Genomic DNA, 21360 nt, shown 5'->3' on the forward strand with positions numbered 1-21360 from the left:
TTCCTCCTAGAGGGTTTCAAAGCGTAACGCAGGGCTGACAGCGGCGGGCAGGCATGCTGCTCGCAAAACCTGCCGGCGCTTTTATTGTCTTGACGGTACGCTAACTTGGACAGAAATTCCCTTTCGGTGCCCTTCGCTGCAGAAGGAGCTCTCGGAGCGCGATGCCACCCCGCCGCCCCCAGCCCGGCCGCGCCGCGGGGTCGCCCAGGGCCAGCGGCGGAGCGCGGCTGAGGAGGGCGCGGTCCCCAGGCGGGGGCTCCGGGGCCCTTCTCCGCTCGTCCCGCCGCGCTTCTCCCACTCCGCGAGGCTTCGCCTCAGGGACAGCGACTCCGCCTCGGAGCCGGGCGGACGCCACAGCCCGACGCAGCCCGGGGGCCGGCGGCGCCGGGGGGAGAGACCGCGGCCGCCCGAGGCAGGGGCTGCCCCCGCCCCGCCCGCCGGAGCCGTGCCGCCGCCGCCCCGCCTCCCGCCGCCTCAGCCCCGCGCCACCGGGGCCGCGCCATGTGCCGCCGCCGCCTCCCGCCGCGGGGGCCGCGCCGCGCTCGCCGCCGCCGCTGAGCGTGCGAGAGGCGGGCGGGCGGGCGGCGCGGCCGGGGCGGCGGAGCGAGCGCCGGCGGCGCGGCCGAGGGGAGAGCAGGTCCATGGAGCACAACCACCTCCACCTCCACAACGGCTCCCTGGTGCCGCACCATCGCTATGGCTGTGGCTTGGGATACGCGCCCGTCGTCTACTACAGCCTGCTGCTCTGCCTCGGGCTGCCAGGTGAGTGCCGCGCCGAGCCCCGGGGATGGGCTGCGGGGAAGCGGCTCCCGCCGGGCTGCTGCTCCGCTCCCGAGCGCCGCTCTGCCCTCGCAGCGCCGTCCCGCCCGGCCGCGGGCACACAGCCCGTCACCAAGTTTCTGCCGTCATTCGTTCGGCCGTTGGAAGTGAAGCGGTCCCGAAAACGTGAGGACGCCGTCCCTGCCCGCTGCCCGCCCTGCCGGCAGCGATGGGAGCGCGACCCCGGGGCCGCCCTTGGGGACAGCCGGCCGAGCTCAGACGGGCGGAGCGGAGGGGACCGAGGAGATCGGGTATAGGGTCTGTGTCCCTCGGGGGTCGTGGAAGAATCCGCCCGGGGGTCTCCGGGCGCAGGGCTCTGCAAGAGCCCCGCTGTGCGGTCCTCGGTGGGGTTTCTCACTTAACAAGGGGACAGAGACAGTGCAGAGGTGCTGGGGAAGGCATACTGCGAGAAAAAGAGAACGAGGTGAGGGGGAAGGGAAGTTTGAGGCTTGGGGCAAACACCGCTGCAGGTGCCAGCGAGCATCGCGCCGGCATTCCCGTCCCGGCCGAGCCGAGCTCCGAGCGGTGCCCTCCCGTAGGGGCTGCAGGGGCTGCTCGGGCTGCGGCACCTCCGGCCCTACGAGAGCAGCGGTGATCCCAAGGACAGAAGGAGTCGGGGGAGGGTTGGAGCTGTCGGCGGTATCAGGGCGAAGCAGGATGCAAAGGGCGCAGTACGGCAGAGTTTGGAAGCGCCCGTCAACTTCTGGGTGTTGTTCACCATTTTGTTCACCTCAATTCCTCTGGCTTAGAAAATAACATTCTTCAAGCAATTAATTCACAGAAAAAATTTTAATTAGATGTGAAGGGAAGCCTGTCTCTGAGCAGCACATATGCAATTACCGCTCTGCATATGAATTGATGCTCTTTGTGTGTTGGTTTTTTTTTTCTTCCTGGCTTATAATTAAATTCCGAAGACTGGCTAATAGTTCAGAGAGCTGGAAACTGAAGTCCTGTATTTACCCCCGGAACACACGGGGTGTCGGCAGGTGTCTGTGCTGCACTGCATTGGTGAACTCAGCCCAGACCTGGAGGGACGTGGAGGTTGTTCTCTCCTCATTCATCCCTTGGGAGCTGTTCGGGTTTCCTCAGTAATGACAGGCTTCAATCTCAATATCTCTCCTGCAGGAACTGACCGAGACTCTCTCAAGATTGTCCAGTGATATCAGGTTGGATGTTAGAAAATACTTAATTTCAGGAAGAGCAGTGATGCATGGGAACAGCAGGCTCAGGGAGGCGATGGAGTCACCGTCCCTGGACAGCTTCAAGGAGCATGTAGATGTGGTACTTAGGGACGTGGTTTAGTGGACAGTATTGGTGGGGGGTGGATGGTTGGACAGGATGGTCTTAGAGGTCCTTTCCACTCTTTATGATTCTATGAAGAAGGTTTCGTGACAATGTGTGTGGCTAAACTTGCCTCTGTATTTCTCTTAAATGGGGCAAAATCTTACATGCACGGACAAGAAAAGTCACTTGATGAGTGTTTTGCAGATTACTTGCACCAGCTCCCTCAGGATACCATGTTGCAATTGCAGACCTAATGCTCTCATTCTAAGAACTGGTTAAAACTGATGAACAATCCAAAGTACCAGTGGTGGCATGCATTTCTCCAGAGCTTAGACATCCACTTCGTAGAAGCCCAGAATGGCTTGGATTGCCCCCACAGTCCCTCCCTGCTGTGGGCTGACTGCTCCCACTAGATCAGGCAGTCCAGGGCCCCATCCAGTCTGGCCATGGGCACCTCTCATCCATTTGGTTACGGCACAGTGGCACAAGCAGTAGCCTTTAACAGGACTGTCCAAAGCATTTGGTGGTGTAGCACTGCTGAGTTCAGTAGCTTCACACCAGGTTATCAGTGTTGTTCCGTGCATATCTGAGGACAACGCTGGCAGTGAAACCTGAAAACATGGTTTACATGTACGGTATGTGTGTGCGTGAGAAACTCAGAATGCTCATCCTGAGGTTGCACAGAGAGGGAAACTAGCTGGGTACAGTTAGGGGAGGACTCATGCAGCCAAGCTTTCTTGAGGATGTGGAATGTGATGAGAACACTGATAAAAGAGCTCTTCATCTTTTTATTTGAAGCCACTCTTCAATTTTTAACATTAGGAAACTGTAGAGGTAACACACTTACTGTTAGACAAAGTGCCCTGAATTGGTGGGGTCTGAGCAATTAGCCTTGTGGGATGCCATGAATTTGAGTCATTGTTTAGGGTCTGCCTCAAGTGCAGCACTTTTTCTGAAACGGAAATGGTTAATTCTCTGCCTTCAGTCATGGAGAAGACTGATGAGAAGAAATCTCACAAACTCAGCAATCCACTCTGAGGCCAGACTATGCCGGGCCTGATTGTGTATGCAGAGAAAGCATCATCTCCCTCGCTTGTGTAACCCAGACATCTGGGCAGATCCTTTTCTCAGCAGTGGCTCTCCCTCTCTGTTCCACCAGGCTCCAGAAAGTCTGATAAAGGTAGAGGCAAAAGAGAGGAAGGTGAAGTCCCTTTGCCCTTGAGGAGCAGAGAGGCAGCAATGCTGGCAATGGGGCAGGTGTTACAGCTTGCAGAGCTGTTCTGCAGCCCCCGCTCTGCTGTCCCTGTGCTCACATCTTCTGGCAGCCGTGGAGGATCTCTGAAGCACTTCCTGGTACCTAGGAGGGAAGAAGGGCTGCAGGAAGGCGTAACGGAGGCGTTTCTTCATTCAGGGAGAGAAAGTGTCAGAGAAGAGGTGTTGTTGAATGCGGGGGAGGGGAGAAATTGCTCGGATTCAATCAAAGAGTCTGGAAAGGTGAGGAAGTAACAAGTATCTGTTCGCAGTGTGTATCCACTCTCAGTCTGTCCACCAGTAAGAACTGCAAGAAGCAGCTGCACAGAAGAGCTTTCGCTGTGACAGTGCCACCAAAGGCAGCCGGGAAGGGCAGCCCAGGACCAGCAGCGCTGCTTGCTTCATGAGGAGGTGCAGCAGCAGCGGAATTGCCTTGCATGTAATTACCTTCCCCTCTGGGGGTATAGTGTATTGCTGACAGGATGGAGCAGCAGCATTTCTGAAGTCAGGCCAGGCCTGATCATGCTTCCTGGGGTTTCCTCCTCCCAGCAGTGGCATAAAATACAGGCTCACACCCAGCAGCCTTACCGTCCTTGGGAGATAAGACTTGCACTGCTGCTCTAGGGGAATACCACTCCAAACTGTCTACTTGGAGAACCCAGGCCCCAGATGTTTCTTTTACTCCTGCTTTAGCCTTCTGCTTAAAACCGATTTAAATGCAGATTGAGGACTTTGCAAGGCTGGAAAAGCAGCCTGCACACACTTGGCAGATGGGTACCTCCGACAGGTAGCTTTTGTGTCAGACTTGCTGCTGAACAGGGTGTCCCAGAGATAGGGTCATTTAAACCCCAGCTCCACACAGAGCACACTCAGTGGGCTCCATGCGGCAGGAGAGAAGCTGTAGTCCTAGCCTATAGAAGTGCACAGACTCATCGGGATCCCTAACCTTTGACACTGTCAAGGAAGGGTTGCACCTTAGGCACCTTTACCTAACAGATGACAGACCAGCTGTCCTCACACAGCAAGCCAGATGCTTCCTAGGGGGCCAGAGTGACACACAGGTGTGTAGCATTTTCACTGCGCCTGTTCAAGCTGCAGTGTAGTCTAGGGAAAAGAGAAATGAGGAAGAACTGGTCTGTCTGTAGCCTTCTCCCCATGTGCATGTTCGAATAAGGAGACGTGCAGGCTAGAGTAATTGTCCTGGCATGGTAGGTGCTGCTAGTGGGCTGTGGGCTGAGCATCCCTGATCTGAGAACCATGCTCTTCTGAGCATGGTGAAAGACTTGCATCTTACACTTTTTTGTATACGCTGCAGGCATAGCCATAGCTAGTATGTGGCACTTTCCCAGGTCATTACAAGCTGGCTGGCTTCTGGGACCGTTTGAGGAGGGCAGTGGAAGCAAACAGAGGGAGCAATTCAAGAGAGAACAGACAATTTGTGCAGAGAAAGCAGCAGAGACAAGAGGGGGTGGTGAGAGAGGAAGCTGTGCTTCATTGACAACATTCCTTGATGTTGTTGCCACTGGTAGAGTGGAAGAGGGGAGACAATGCATAGAGGGCTCCTGGATGGTGCTTTACCAGATGATGAGGATAAGGGCGAAAAATAGGAAGTGATGTGACCATGCAAAGGAAGGAAGAATGGGTAGAGGTGGGGTAGTGGTGACTGTGGAGCAGAAGGATGAAGCTGAGCATTCTAGTAGCCCAGCCCAGCTCCCTCTGCTGTGTGGTGGTGTTGGGGGAACAAGAGCCAAAGCAGTTTGCTCTCTGTACTTACAGACACAACCCAGTTAGTACAAGGAGTAGGTGGAGGGGCAGGTGGCAATATCTGTAGGTGACTTACGTGGCAGGTAATAGCCAGTAGAGACCAAAGCAGGCAGCAGGAAGGTATACATAAAGCACACTTACTGGTGTGTCTGACCACTTTTGGATTCCTGCCATCTACTGCCAGTGTAGTCGGCAAACGCAGTACAGGTTTCTGATTAAAGAGTGCATTTCCAACACCCAAATAAATGGGTTTTCTCATAACAACACGCCTGAACTATACAAGCACTAAAGGAAGATCTTAAAAGATGAGTGGGAGAATATGCAGAGTTATGACCTTGAAAAACCAGCACTCTTCTGCTGTCACTCATTAGATAGACTTCACACAATAAATAAGAACGGAACCCTCCCGAGGCCGTTTTATTCAAAGATGGTACTGTCTTTGACTTAAAATCTGAATTGGACTCAAAGCCAGTACATTGCATCCTGCTTAAAGGAGAACTAATTGGGAGAACTTTATCTCAGCTGTAGATGCAAGCAAAGCATGGTAACAGGAGCATTAGTGGACAGAGGGGAACAAAAGTCCTGCTAATATGCTTAAAATGTGTCACATCCTATTGTAAAACGAATGCTTTATCTTTAAGGAAAGAAGCTTTATGAAAAAGAATAGATTCATTACAGTGCTCCTGCTCAGAAATGGTGCCAGCAAGGCGTACAGATGGGAGCTGTTTCATTTGGTCAGTATGTCTGGAGACTGTGTCCACTTACAGCCTTGCAGCCTGAAAGGAAGTGTATGGCAGAACCCATGCTAACGCAGAAGAGGGCTTGATACAACTGTTAACTTTGGTTTGTTATGCATATCGCTAGGGAACAACACTATCAGGGCTGAAATGATAACGAGGTACAATACTGGGGAGGCTCAGTAGACTATGAAGTGCACAACCTTGCATGGCTGTGCTAAAATGGATTGGGAAGGAAGATCTCCTAAGGAGATTTTTCCTTGCAATGGTGATACAAAGAGAGAGCACAGCCAGTTTTCCCTGCAGGTGGGTAATGCAGAGCCCCCAGTTGTTAAGAAGCCAAGCCATTCAAAAGCACTAGGCAGTCTGATATCCCGCTGGTCTCCATCCACCCCATTACTTAGTTCTCTCCTCCTCCTCTTTCTGCTCCCCTCAGTAAAATGGGGGTGAATAAGCAGACACAAACCAGCAGGAGAAGGCCTTCAATCACATACATCAGAACAATTTATTGTAGGCAGAGAAACAAAAGAGATTTCCTGACCTGATGCTCTCTGCATTCACGCTCCAGGTACAAAACAACCCCTAGGCACAAAGGTTTCAAGTGGTCTTTTCCAGCCTTTAGTCTCTTTTCCCATTAACTCCAAGACACAAAGAAAGGAAACAAAACCAAAGTTAACCTCTTGAGCGCAGGAGAACTGGCACACAATTCCATTTTCATTGTTCACACTAGAGATGCATACAAATATTGAGATCTTAAACCTCAAAGTCAGGAGTACTGTCTGTGGGTGACCAGATAAAAGAAGATCATACTGGGTTGTTTCCCAGGACACCAGTATGGTTGTGCAGAGGCAGCTAAGTAGGACTGGGATCAGTAGTATGGAAGAAGACCAAAAGGAGTTTTCTCACTTTACCCATGGAAGAGGAGGTAAGCCTGCCTCTCAACACACTGAATGGATTTTTTCACTGAAATTGTTCTTTTGTATCACCTGAAACAGAGAGCTCCTGGAATGTACTGTCATTTAACTTTCCGTTTTCTCAGTTATCAGGTGCATGAGCGACTGCTCTTGGTTTCAAGACAAATTGCCTTTCAACCATTTCCTTCCAATTAGGATGTTTCACAAACTTTTGTTTGTTCCAGATGTTTTGTTCACTGTCCAGACTGGCACACTGAAGAGCGATAAATGTAGAGTGGATGCAGTATATGCTCAGTGGGGGAAATAAAGCCTAACTCTGATGGCTTTATGTAGCCTGCAAATCCCTGCTTATTGCCTGAAGTTGGCATTGCTTCTGAGAGCTCAGCCATGGGGTTTGCAGACATGAACTCCTGTTTTGTTAGCTAATGCTTCAGGAAGACTTTGTTTTTAGCCAAACCACAATCAAAGGTAAAATGCTTTTAATTATTCATGTTCAGTAAAGAATTCATGATATTGCCCTTATGAAATCATGTCCTTCCTCCATCCTAGCTATCCCATCGAATACCTTTGCAACCCACCTCTGTGCTCTGACGTTCAGTATCGAAAGGATAGGATGGTTTTGTCATCCTCAAGCTCAAGTTACTCAGCTTGAGACCTCTAATATTTTGCTGACAGCCCACATTCAGAAGCCACAGACACCTGCCAAATGAGACACTCAAATTGCCTAGAAAATCTCAGTCTGTCCAGCTACATCACATGAATAACCAAATCCCTTTTATGATTTCTGCATTATTTTGCAGATTGCTTTTTCTCCTCCCAGCACCAATTTCCATTAAAAAGCTTTTCTGCTCTAGTAGCATGATGTGAGGCTAGATGTTGAGATGCAAGTTTTAGACATTTTTATCTTTGTCCTTTCTTGCCTCTAAGAAGGAATCCTTGTAGGGAACGTTAAGGTCATAAGAAGCTTTCTGCACCGCAGACCCAATGCAGGAAAGGACATATTCTTGCCTATCCTGTCTTAGTATTGATTCAAAATCCTTATAAATGTGGAGCAGCTTAACACCTGTGAGGCTTGTAACTACATACGTCATTTGGAAATAAATGGCAAAACTCCCTTGATTTCAGCAGAGACAGACTTTTTCCCCAGGTATTTGGGTCAAACTTATCAACAGCCAAAAGACAGATTTGCCCTTTGAAATCCAATGAACAGGAAGAGGAAAAATGGTCTTTGGATTATCCATCTGTTCTGTAAAATTTTCCTGAAAATATTATTGGACAGCGCTCAACACTTGTTTCCCCACTCCCACCTCATCGTAATCCAGTGATACCTCTTTTCTCTGCTACCTTAGAGCTAGCGTTTCTCCTTAAGCAGGTGTGTCAGTCCACAGTTGGGTGAGGAAAATACAGAGGTCACTCTAAAAGTAATGCCTCCTATTTATTCCCATGGAAACCACAACAGGTACAGAGAGCACAATAACACCATCAATGATCACCACCATTAGCTGTGCATTTTCACCGGCAGTGTATGAGAGCTGCATGCAGTGTTCATACAAATCTGCACCAGCAGAGGTGGTCCATTGTCACTGTCACCACCCACCCCTCTGTGTGGCAGCACCCACAGTTTGGTCTCCATAAGCATTCAGCAACTGTTGATGAATGTCAGTGGGTGTCATTTTTTTTTTGTGTGGAGGAATTCAGTGATACTCCTTTGCTTCATCTGCACTTCCATATGAGACTTCTGTCAGAGTGCCCCTCTGTCACACAGCAACAAAATGTAATGGAATATCGATGGAAACATTCAGCCTCTACTGCCATCCCACCAACATCCACTCTGATGTCATGGGCCAACATAATGAATTAGGAGGCATTACTTTCAGAGCAGCCCTTGTATTTGAGTTTATGTCTCTGCTTTTGGAATAAGTGAAAAGCTAGTTCTCTGAAAGAAAAAAATATATATATATGCTCTGTGGTGTGTCAGTGAGGTGTTATAGACTTAGCATTACAGCTCTAAAAACAACCACATTATCAGACCCATCTTCAGTGCCTTTTCTGGAACGATGCTGCTGTGTCACTGGGGTCAGCAGCAGATGCAGGGAAAGGAGAAGAGGTAGTCCATAGAAGTGTCAGTGAGAGATTGTCTCTGCTTGGGAGTGGCTAATGGTGCTGTTCTGGAGATTGGAAAGACCAAGGCATGGAAGTCATGTTCTGGCCCCAAGGCAGTGAATTAGGGGCAGACCCCTCAGATCGATGAAGGGTGAGGACAAGCAAAAGGACAGACAGATCTCTGACAGAACGTGTCTTCCGGGCCTCCATGGAGGCTTATTCCACTCTTCCTTCTGGCAGTTTTCATATTGCAGGCAGTGTTCTATGTTATGGGTACTATGAACAAAAGCCTACTCCAACTCTTTAGGAAAGCCAAAAGCAACGTGATGCAATTACTCCTGTCTGCCAAACAAGTTACTGCACTTAACAAGCCTGAGTGGTTGGCAAGGCTCAGAATGAACACTCGCCATCAGTGTCTCTGCACCATTACAGCGTCTGTGCCCTTGAACAGCAGAGGAAGTGCTCTTGGCTTGGTTAAAATCTTTCTCTGGCCTCAATGACCCAATTATGGCCAGCGCCAGCCCTTGAGAAGAGTGCACCATTCAGTGTTCTTCCCCAGAGGTGCCTCAGCTAATAAATGCTGTCAGGGAGAAAAATGGCCCCGGAAGCCAGATTTCACTGTCAGAGCCGGGCTGGTGACACCGATGCATTAATTCACCTGTGACTTCTAAGGACAAGGCAATGCTGCATCGTCCCTGGCTGCTGCTCCATCCTCTGCTGTGCTGGGCAGCAGAGCAGGCACTCGGTAACTCTACCAGCACTCTCACTTTGGCCCTGCAGCCTGTCTGTGCACATGGGGTTTCTGAGCACAGATCTCCCAAGAGCCTTTCTCAAAAGATTGTTCCCATCTGCTGATGTGCTGAGGTTGAACTCAGCTTGACCCATGCTGGCTGCAAGATTAAAACACCAAACTGCCCTTTCTCCTCTAATGACCGGTGAGATGCAGGTTTCATTTTAAGACATCTGACTGGCCACAGCCAACAGCCCCAGTTAACAGATGTTTACATTGCCGTGGCATTTGTCTTTTGAAATGATTTCTTCCCATTGTCATCAGTGTCCCCCGAGAGCTGCTGCACGAAGTAAAGGCTGAACGCTGTCTGCCTCTCAGCTCTGGTAACCGCTGGCACATGGCTGTGTTGGTAACCGTGCTCAGGTCAGCCTGCCGAGCACTGTGCATGTTTACATTTTAATATTGCCTCCTGGCCCAGACGAAACCATCTCTTCCCATCAAAGCAAAACAGTCACTCTTTACGGCATATATTTGTAATGTGCTAAAATCTAAAGTCTCACCATTTCTAAATGTGTGAAGGAGGTGTGGCTCATGGATTTTCCAAAGCAACCTAAAATTTTGTGTTCATAAATAGTCTCTCTGTGTGCCAGTCAGGTGGCTAATGCATGGCCAGTACTTTCTTACATTGCACGGTAATTCGTAGGGATCCTAGCAACAACTGCGTTTGGTAAAAGGTGTCCATTATATCCAGTGACCTAATGTTTATCACGTTCAGTAACCGACCCTCATGGCTACTTCATTAAGGTGGTTTATGGCAGTGAACTGCTGAACCACACAGCAGGCCTTATTCACAACACAGCAGCATTTCTACTTGTGAGGGCTGTTTCGCTGTGCAGCCTGCAGCGTGCATGCAAAATGCTCTTGATAAAAAAAGCAAAGCCAAGGCACATGCCTATTTTGACAGATAAAATTGCTCCTGTTTAAGCTCACATGTGGCGATAAGAGGTGATGGAAGGAATTGTGTGAATTCCCCACAAAAGCTATGGTTAGGCACTACTTGAGCTATGGCTGTAATCCACAACACAAGAAGCTGCGGAAAAAGTTGTGCCTTCAGGTCACAGGCAGAGCTTTGAGGAGGCACCAAAGGCTGCCCAGGCTCTGCAGAGGACTCAGCAAGGCAGCTGTTGGTGTGGGGAGCAAACCCAAACCCAGGTGAGAACCAAGGGTCTGCAGTGCAGACTGATGGTGTTTGGGTGTCAGAGACCTTCACGTGCTGTATTTCAAAGGCGATAGATCCTCGTGATTGAAGGGAAGGCACTGAGACTCCACCATGTCTGACAGTTGCTTCTCATCATCTGCTAGTGGCATTTCTTGAGGCTTCAGCCAGTCCCTAATCAAGCCTTGGTTCTCAACTAGATATTTTTAAATTCAAAATACTGCACTGCAAAAAGCAGTCCTGGCATAAATTCCCATCTGTCATCTCATAATCAACTCCAGTACTGTGATCAATCTTTTTGAAATCCAGATGACCTAAACTACTTAGTACCTGGAAAACTATACTGCAAGAAATGGACACTACTTTCCAGGACAGTTTAGGGGCACTGACCCTTTCAGCAGCTATAGGAGCACATATGTTATAATAAGGAGATATTGTTATATTTTCGTCGTTATCCTATTGCCCTTACCCCTGACTACAACATTAGGACAAGAATTAGGGTAAACACAGATAAAATGTGTTCTCTGTCATTTATGCTTATCCATCCCTTTTTGCCCCCAGCGGGTCATCTTTGCCCACGGGAGAATTCAAAGGGCACCATGAAGGCGTCCAGGAGTCACCAGGAACAAGGGCACAGTTCACACGGAACAGCATTCCCACTCTTTTCTTGTTTTACTGAGCATTAAACAGTGTTTGAGGATGTACCAAGGACCATCTTATCACTACTGAGGAAACAGGTGAAGGATTGACTGAGACTTTTTCATAGCTTTTCTTTGCTTTCCCTATACAGCCTGCACAGGACAAATATTCCCAAACCTAAGGTGCTCTGATACAGGCAGCTTTCTGCTGCACCCCACTGTATATCTGTTTTCACAAAGTCAATGATGTTATTATATTTCATATCATCCAGCCAGAAAAGCACTAATGTGATCCCAGGGAAAGCATTTTCAATACAAGATACCATAACCCTTGCAGAAAAATTGGACAAAGCTTGCATGTACTTTGTCAGATCAATTTTCTAATCCAGCTCACCATGCAAAGCTCGCTGGTGTTGAACTTGCATTTCAGTACACTCTGTTACTGCCATTGCTGGGAACCCTATGAAAGGTGAAGGGAGAAGGGATGGAGGAAAGGGCTATTCATAAATCTGTTCCTGTAGGAAAGAGGGAGGAGGTAGGACCAAAAGCAGGACTCCCAGAAAGGGCAAAGGGGATGGGGACTGGGCACGGCTTCAGCATGCCTGCAGGAGCTCTCTGCCCAAGCAACCGTATTTACCTGCAGGGGCCAAAGTCCCCAGCTGTTCCCCTTGCTGCGTGCTAGCTCCAGCTGCTGCTGCTGCAGTGAAACAAATCCAAGGATTAAAGAGGGGGTGAGCACCATGAGTCATATCCAAGTGAAGCCAAGCTATTCATCCTGACTCGCCAAAAGCAACAGTGACTGGCACTGTCAAGGTAAATGCTCTGACTTGAGGATTTCCTTGACAGTACATCACTCATTTTACCCTCTAGGGCTCATCACTGCAGGCTGGCAGCAATGAAGACGCTGAGAGAAGCCTGAGGGCTATCAAAAGGGTCTTCAGGGGACTGGGGCAGTTAGTGGATGGAGCAGGAGTATACGTGGAAGTAGGTGATCTTGAAGGATCCCTCCAACCTAAGCTGATCTGTGATTTGATGATCAGCAGGCACAACAGAGGCGTTTTTTAAGAAAGAAAGTGAAAAATTGCACCATGGTTCTAAGTGTATCACTCCATGTCCACTCTGAGCTGAAATCAGTGCCGTTGCATTCCTGGTAAAAGAGGGCAGAATCAGACAAATTCCCCCAAAGGTGATTGCAGATAATATTGTTGGGGAGATTATGTAAGTATATATATTTAACCTAGAGAATGATTCCATTGGCTGTCATGTTCCCTTTAGTTTTGTTCCAAGATACAAAATTAATCAATTCAGGTAATACAAAAATAGTTGACACTTACAAGGGCTATTACTCAAGATCATTCACTCTGCTGCAGTTCATTTCCCTGACAGCAGAAATCAGTCCCCAGAAAGCAAGTTTTGAAGACCTTTATGAAAGAGGAATTTTTGCCTAGAATCTAGTAAAGAGTTTTTAAAAGTGTGTTTTCAGTTGTAGGACATCTTAGATCTCTGTGCTAGTGCTTTTAACTTCCTTTTTCTCTAATGTGAAGGAATCTTTACAGTTATTGTTGATTTGTTTTGGGAAATCCATCAAAACTGGCAGAAATGTTTGAAGCACTGAATGCACAGAAGATGTGATTTATGGAGCATTTATAAAAATGTCAAATACAAACACTTGGCAGTTTGTTATACAGTATGCCAGCAGCGATCTGATTTTTAAGCACAGCTTCAGGTATTCTAGGCTAGTGATTTAAACTTCTGATGGGAACAGTCGTGGCTGTCTTATTCCAGCCATGCTTCTAGGAGGAATTACAGCTTTTTTTTTTTTTCTTTTTCTTTCCTGATTCAAGTCTATACAGTAATTTCTAGCAAACGTGAGCAAGCAGTGAAAGTTTGGCGACACCTTGGTGCTCCAGCAAAGCTCTCAAGGACTGCAAGGCCTGCACCTTTCTGTTGTGGGTTGCTCTGCAGGGCCAGGGGCTGTAGGACCGAGCCCTCTGTTGTAGAGCATTTACATACAGGTACCTATTTTACAGTCTCTTTTCAACCAGTTAGTAAAGTATCTTTAAGCTGAATCACAGCTTTGGAAGTCTGAAGCAAACCAGCCAGCGAAAACAGCAAAGACAAGATATTCTAGCACTTCACCACAATATTACTTAAGGGTCATGCAGTACTTCCAGGCACTATTTAGGTGATGGGTCTGTGTTGCAGCCAGAGAGTTGCAAGCAGAAAGATTCTCAGGACGCTCAGGGATGTTTACATTTGTGCTGAGCCAGAACATCCATCATGTCTGACTTGAGCAGCAGGATTTCCTTAAAGACTTGGCTGTACCACTCCAGAGGAAAAAGACCTTGTAAGCTGGGGAAGGACTTCTGAAGAGCAGCTGTGGCTAAGCAGGCAGGTCTTTATTTCAGTGGTGGGGAGAGAGACATTTTGCCAGAACCCATCTGTAGGAGAGTGGGTCAGACTCTGGGCGTAGCTGGGAACGTCTCAAGGCCTCGCAGAGCACCTCCAGCTTTTGGAAGTAGCTGAGACATGTGCTGTCCTGGGAATCCTCTGCTCAATTGGGATTCCATGTGTAAGCAGCCTTGCTGCAGGGCCAGCCTGGGCAGGGCGGCAGGAAGAGAGCTGCTGTTGTACCCCAGCCATCTCCTCAGCAGAACTGCCTTGCTGTGCCCTCATTCCTGCTGTGCGTGGCTGGCTGTCCCAGCCCCCTGCATGGGATGCTCCTCTGGGGCCTGTGGGGCACCCAGTGAGCAGCACCAGAGCCACAGCTCCCCTTCTACATCTGCTCCAGGGAGGTGGCAGAGGGCTGCTGGACATCACCTAACCCCACACAGGGACTGAAGGGCCCAACTTTCTGTCCCTTTTCCTGGAGTGCAGGGTCACCACATGACAGTGTAACACACAACTGGGAGCAGGGCCACGTGCTCCTCTCAGTGCCACAGCTGCTCCCTTTCGGTTTCTCAGATTTTAATAAAGGTCGTGTTGCCAAGTGCTTGAACAGAACTACAGCTCCAAATAAGTGCTCAGAAAAGCTGATGTCACATCTTAAAGGCCTAACAATGTGTTTTTGTCTCCACAGCAAACATCCTGACAGTCATCATCCTCTCCCAGCTCGTGGCTCGCAGGCAGAAGTCCTCCTACAATTATCTTCTAGCTCTAGCTGCTGCTGACATCCTCGTTCTCTTCTTCATTGTCTTCGTTGACTTTCTCATGGAAGATTTCATCTTAAATAAACAGATGCCTCAGGTACTGGACAAAATAATTGAGGTCTTGGAATTTTCTTCCATCCACACATCCATCTGGATTACGGTTCCACTAACAATCGATAGGTACATAGCTGTGTGCCATCCACTCAAGTATCATACAGTCTCCTACCCTGCTCGTACTCGAAAAGTCATTGTAAGTGTTTACATCACCTGCTTTTTGACCAGCATTCCCTACTACTGGTGGCCCAATATCTGGATTGAAGACTACATAAGCACGTCAATGCATCACGTCCTCATCTGGATCCACTGCTTTACTGTTTACTTAGTGCCCTGCTCCATCTTCTTCATCCTTAATTCGATCATTGTGTACAAGCTGCGGCGAAAGAGCAATTTCCGACTGCGAGGGTACTCCACAGGGAAAACAACAGCCATTTTGTTTACTATAACTTCTATTTTTGCCATTCTCTGGGCACCAAGAATAATCATGATACTGTATCACCTCTACGTATCGCCTATAAACAACAGCTGGGTGGTACATATTGTGTCGGACATTGCCAATATGCTAGCATTGCTGAACACTGCAATTAATTTCTTCCTCTACTGTTTTATTAGCAAAAGATTTCGCACAATGGCAGCTGCCACACTGAAAGCCTTCTTTAAGTGTCAGAAGCAACCTGTGCAATTCTATACAAACCATAACTTTTCAATAACAAGCAGTCCTTGGATTTCCCCAGCCAACTCTCATTGCATCAAAATGCTTGTTTACCAGTATGATAAGAATGGAAAACCTATAAAAATATCACCATGAAGAGGGCAATAATTGGAGTTGGTGGGTGAAAGTTCTTTACGAGTGGTTACATCTTCAGGATGTAATCTGCTGAAGTGGCTGTTTTAAAGAGTGGTCATCTGATTTCATTTCCCTGGGAGGCTGAGGGCAGATGGGACTGTTAGGAGGGAACAGGAGCACTTGACTTTAGGAGCAGAAATGTGAAGGCAAATGCCTCCATCTCCTACACAGCATTTTGAATATGCTTCAGAGTTCAAGTCTTAGCATTCAGTTGCACTCAAACATTTTGCATCCAAACACCAGTGTAGTCCAAAGTCTTTGGAGGGGGGAAGCCGCAATAGTTAATTACTTTTCAGAAACAATGAAGTCTTATTTGACCGTGTAGTTCACCATCAAAAGAGCAAATTGATGCTTTTACGTGCTGTGGAAGGTGGCATTTCTGTTAGGTGCCCTTACCAAAACACATGTGTTCTCTCTGACGTGAAATACCACCACACAGATTTGCTGTCGATACCTTTCGGCAGAAGGCAGTCCGAGAGGTACAAACTATGACAAGCCCCTTTTGGCTCATCTGAGCAGGGCTCGAGGACCGATATTTGACCTGTTACAGCCTTGGCGTGGAAAGCAGTCCTGCGAGCTGCCAACGTTCATGTGTTTTAAGTTATTTAAGATGTGACCAAGACAGGGGAGCTTGATGGAGGGAGGTTTCTAGAGCCAAGAACAAAGGCAGAGTATTTTCCCCGCTATCTCAGTTACGGTATTTGAAGACTCCCAAGCGTGAGGCCAAATCCTGCCTGATGCAGAGCTCCCACTGAAGCTGGTCCTGCATGGTTTGAAGTGATTACAGCCCTCAGTTTCCTCGTTAACCAGCGAAGATTCTCAGTTATTCCCCATGTTCAGGCCTTGAGGGATTATATACATAAAATCTTAACCTGAGATTTTCTCCTGACAGATTATGCTATTCCTATTGCAGATTTGCCATTCAATTGTTAAAAGACTATTTGTGAAAGAAATCCAATAAATCCATTAAATACCCTACAGCAGTGAAAACATAGATTAGTTTCAAATATTTACCTTATTTAAAGTAGCTTAACTTCTCTTTCTTTACACTCAGAAAAAGCTTCACAGAAATGCTGAGTGTAGAAAATGGGAAGAGATTTATGGATAGACTTAAAGTGCATTTCTTTTACTTTGTCTCATTTTCAGATCTTGGCATATGGTCTCTCATAATCTTTTACCCCAGCATTTTTACTTAGATATTGGGTGTTTAATACAGCCTTACTAGATGTGTGAGCAGACTTTCTTGCATGGTGAACACAAGCACAATTTGGTCAGCGAACACAGCAGCCTCTCAGTAACTGCAAACAAAACACAGCCCGGTGCTAGCAGTGTGTTTGTGTCTGTGCCCATCTCCATTACCAGTGAGGAGCTCATGGTGCATCTGGGACTACTACAGTGAGGTTCCCGAAAAAGGATCCAGTCTGTTCTGCTTCAGTGGGATCTGAGGGTTGAAAGCATCCCTCTAAAACCTGTGGATGGCTCAGCTTTGGTGCACGAACACATCCTAAAAAATACCAAGTCTGCAGAAGTCCTGCTGAGGACAACAGCCTGGTTTCCTTCTGCCATGCAATTACATACCTACTCCTGCTGGCATCCTGCAAGACCAAAACCTATCCCAAACCCGAGCACACCTTGGGAGGAAATGGCAGCAGAAGGCACAAACCATGAAGAGTGGGGCCGCATGCAATGGCTGGCTGAGGTGCAGAAGGGCTTTCTCAGGAAAGGTCGGGACTACTCAGGTGGGATGGGCCCAGCACCTTGGTGAGCAGGTGCTGCCCGCTCCTCCCCATCAGCAGAGCCATCAGGCTGGGTGAGATGCTCAGCGCTGCTCTGCCAGGTGCTGCGGCACCCCAAGGACCATGATGGTATGGCAAGGAATGGGGCACGGCTGGCAGAGCGAAAGCTGTCCCTTGCCAAAGGAATGCTGCAAGCTCAATCTCCGCAGATTCAAAGGGAAATGAAGAGCCCCCTCATCCTCCGGCCTGTTTGTCCCTGTAATCTCAACAAAATATCACACTTACTTGCAATAATAAAGCATAAAAGGGATGCTCAGCCTTGCTGTATTTATCACAGCAAGGTTAAAATTACTCCTCCCTTTACTAGTGTTTTACATAAATAGTCTTGTGGTCATGCCTTCTACCTTACTCAGAAATCTCTCTCTGTTCTTTATGTGTCTGTTGATAGTAACCAAAGTTACCTATGAAAAAGGTACTGTATGTCTCATTTTGGAGAAAACACTGTATTTATAACTTATTTTTATGCTAAATTTGTTATGAGGAATGCTAGTCTGAGTTACATGTGAACGAAGTGCAATATCTATATAGATAAGTAATTCATTTTTGAGAATGTATCTATTGAAAAAATATTTATACGAGATATTCACTATTCTGCTTAGTATAACAGTAACCTTACAGAAAACAGTGAATGTTTAGGGCTTTTATTTATTAAAAAAACTCAATTAGGTGCATGGCATATGCTGCCATACACATGGTGTCATTTACCAGTTTTTGTAACATAATGGTTTTCCTGCAAACTGGCAATGTCATTGACAGGGACTTTTTCCTGTCCTAATGAAGTATTTTTGTAAGTTGCCATATTTAAAAATAATTTTTTTTATTTTTATTTTTTGCATTGATATTTATTTCCAACTAAAAACAACTCATTAAATGGTTGTAAGTTCATTTCAAAAACAACTCCTAACCTGTTCCCGTATTCCCTGTTCACTTTAGAAATGACATGGTGCAATTTTCACGTACAGTGGTCGTTTCATTTCTGATAATTTAGGGCTCTAAGAGCTTACTTCCAAAGCCCCTTGAAGTCAAAGCGAAGATTGTATGTGGCTTTTGTGGTTGGTTTCTCCAATCCCCATCAATTTAGGAGGGCTTTGGATCAAGCTGTATGTTGTTAACAGATGTCTGAAGCCTTGTTAGAGTCCGGTTTGGATAATAAAGCCTTGACTTTTTTTGGTCTGCATATGAGAGCTGCTAATAATGTTGATAATACTTGCCTTATTTTTTGGTTTTGTGGAGCATCTTGCAATGACTGTTGCTAACTAGCCAATGTCTTGCTGTGTTATTCATACCTCTTAATTTCACAATAATTAAAAACTTAACTGAGCACATAAAGTTTCATTATTTAGGGAAAAAGCATCCTGGAGACAAAATCATCTTTGTTCTGGAGGTGGTCCTTTGTACTCAGTTTATATTTCAAGTATCAACATCTATAAAAAATAAACTGTGAATGGACAGTTTTACAATTACATGTAGGTATATTTCCTTCAAGACCACAGCTAGGAACAAAATACTTTTTAGATGAGTTACTGATATATAAAATTATGAGACTTATCACCTATTTAAATTGTGAATATTGATATTTTCATAAGTAGACATATTGTGTTTGATGGGCTTGTTTGTATTATAATAAATTATGAGATGGTGCATAACTTCTTACAGTGTTTGGGGCTATTATGTTTGAGTTATAGGTTCTTATTACATACTTTGGATTTCTAGATACTCATAGTACACTGCAAATACCCCTGGGCCTTGCAGCAGTTACTCAATAAAACACAGCCTTGCATTATGAGTGTTCATTCACTCGTTGGAAAAAAATTTGAAGTACAAGATACATCATTACTGTCCCAATTTTTCCTCGTAAGCTGAAGCCTCAACTGCTGTGAGTTAGGGTCAGCTGTTAAAGTCAACAAATCCCTGTCCCTAACACCAGTGGAAGGTTTGGGCTGCGGAGATGGTTGAAACCTGGCCAAAGTGAGTGTGATGCAGCAGTCACTGGAAGCAATGAGATATGCAGAAAACTGGGCCCAGAAGAGCAAAACACATAAACCTAAGTCCCAGTGTTGGTAAGTGACAAAACTAAAGGCATAAACTTCCCTGCAGACAGGCTGCGTTTGTTATGAGAGCTGGAGGAAATGGGACAAATAGCAGTTAGGTTCAAATTGGGGAGAAGAACAGATTCCAAAAAAAGAAATCTTCCCAATCCACATGGCTGGGGGATACCCCACGTCTGTGTGTTCAATGGGCTGGGCACCATCCGGCGTGTAAAATACAAAGCACTAGACAGAATACATTGCACTTGGGCATGAGGCTTCCTGCTGGAGCAGCCATATCCCATCCCCAGAGCCATGGGAGCGCGGCTCAGAGCCTGCTGGGCTGCCTGACACAGGAGGGGCCTCTGGCAGCTCAGCGCCCCACAGCTAACCAGGCCAAAAAGAAAGAACAGTGTTTTCAATTTAGTTTTCTTGCCTAACAGTCAGGAAATAATTTTAGCTCAAGTGACCACAGGTTAAACTCATTTGAAATATAAAAACACTGTATCTGTGATTAAGGTTTTTATTTCCCAGAAGAGCAGCTTGATAAACCAAGTGAAGTGAGGACCTCAGGGGATGGCATGTGGAGGAAGCCTAGACGAGTCAGTGGGAAAGGGGAGGTGGTGGAAGGGCAGCATTGTGAGTTGTTCCCCAAGGAGGGAGCCTGGGACCCTCCAGCCTCAGCATCTTCATTAACAGCTGCAGCATGAGAAGTACTGATGAAATGCAGAGATTATGAAACGGCATTGTACTGCTGGTGGAGGGCAGAAGGAAAGGTATTTCATGTGAGAACTGGATGACCTTGAAGATTCAAGTGATAAAAATGGGATGATTTCAATAGTAATAAACAGAGGGCCCTCCACTTGCCTGCCTGTAACAATACGTTTCCTATAAAGCCTCAGCAATCAGAAACAACTAAGAACCCAGTTATGCCAGCTGGGCTGGAACGATGATGAGTCACCAACAGAAAGCAGCTGAAAAAAAAAGCCCAGAATTAAATCACAGGGACATTGTAAAGAGACAGAATAGTATTCATTCTATTTTGCAAGACCTTGTGTGGAATATACATTTATATCAAGGGATAAATAGCAGTAGCCAGAAATGATAATGATAAACAGAGCTGGAACAAGAATAAGTGGTGATGGACTTCTCGCAGGTAAGTTTGCCCTGGAAGTAGATCATTTCCACCAAAGCAGGGAGGTCTACAAAAGCCCACCCAGAACCCAGATTACCTCAGTGGCTTTGTGAACAGAGTAGTGAGATGGCAGTGGGACGTATCGGGGCAGTGCAGCCCCTTGCTGCCACCTTCCCTGGGTGCCTGCACCTCCTGCACAGCTCAGTAGGACCCCAAGGGCTGCAGTCATGCCCCCACGAGCCCATTCTCTCCAGTAAAAGAGCAGGGAGCTGCTCATCAGCTGGGAGCCAGCAGGCGGGTGGCACCAACCACAGCTAATGGACTCCCCATTGAATGTGCAGTGACTTCTGCTTCAACTGCTCAGTTCTTTGAAAACCTCTTTAAACCCACTAAGCAGAGTCGAATAAAAAGCAGCCACACGCAGACTTGAACTGTTAAATAATAATCCCACTATTAGCAAGCTGGGGCTGGATTTGCCAGAGCTGCCTTTCTGACAGCATGCAATTAATCCCTGGGAGCTGCCAGACACAACAAGGGGGTTAAGAGGCTCCAGCCTTTGTAACAAATACGCATCACAAATGAATTTACTATTGGCCTGCCACGGTGGACCAAAGCAACATAAACATTTATTGTAATTACAAAATAGCGTAAAAAAAAAAATTAAAGGCTTGTGTCTTCCTGCCTCACAGGCAGGCTGGAAAACCTGCTCCGTGCATTCCTCACTCAGCAACTTGTTCTATGCCGAGCCTGCTAGAGGTATCCTATTGAACATTATAGGCAGAAGATTAATTGGCTGTAGTGCTGCAGTGCCGAAGGCGTCAGCTGAGAGCAGCACCTCCTGCTGTCTGCTACAGGAGCACCCTGCAGCCCAGGCACACACAAAGCAGAGTAGG

At 47.1% G+C, this 21360-nt stretch overlaps 1 protein-coding gene across 1 annotated transcript; it reads left to right on the forward strand.

The window, feature by feature from the left end:
* The first annotated feature begins 579 nt into the window (after positions 1-579).
* Positions 580-18955, forward strand: GPR139 (G protein-coupled receptor 139). The gene is made up of 2 exons (NM_001321735.2): positions 580-762; positions 14536-18955. The coding sequence occupies exons 1-2, from the start codon at positions 642-644 to the stop codon at positions 15468-15470; spliced, it is 1056 nt and encodes a 351-aa protein (NP_001308664.1). The 5' UTR covers positions 580-641; the 3' UTR covers positions 15471-18955.
* Positions 18956-21360: the final 2405 nt, after the last annotated feature.

Source organism: Gallus gallus, chromosome 14, assembly GCF_016699485.2.
Source record: "Gallus gallus isolate bGalGal1 chromosome 14, bGalGal1.mat.broiler.GRCg7b, whole genome shotgun sequence".
Classification (NCBI taxonomy): Eukaryota; Metazoa; Chordata; class Aves; order Galliformes; family Phasianidae; genus Gallus; species Gallus gallus.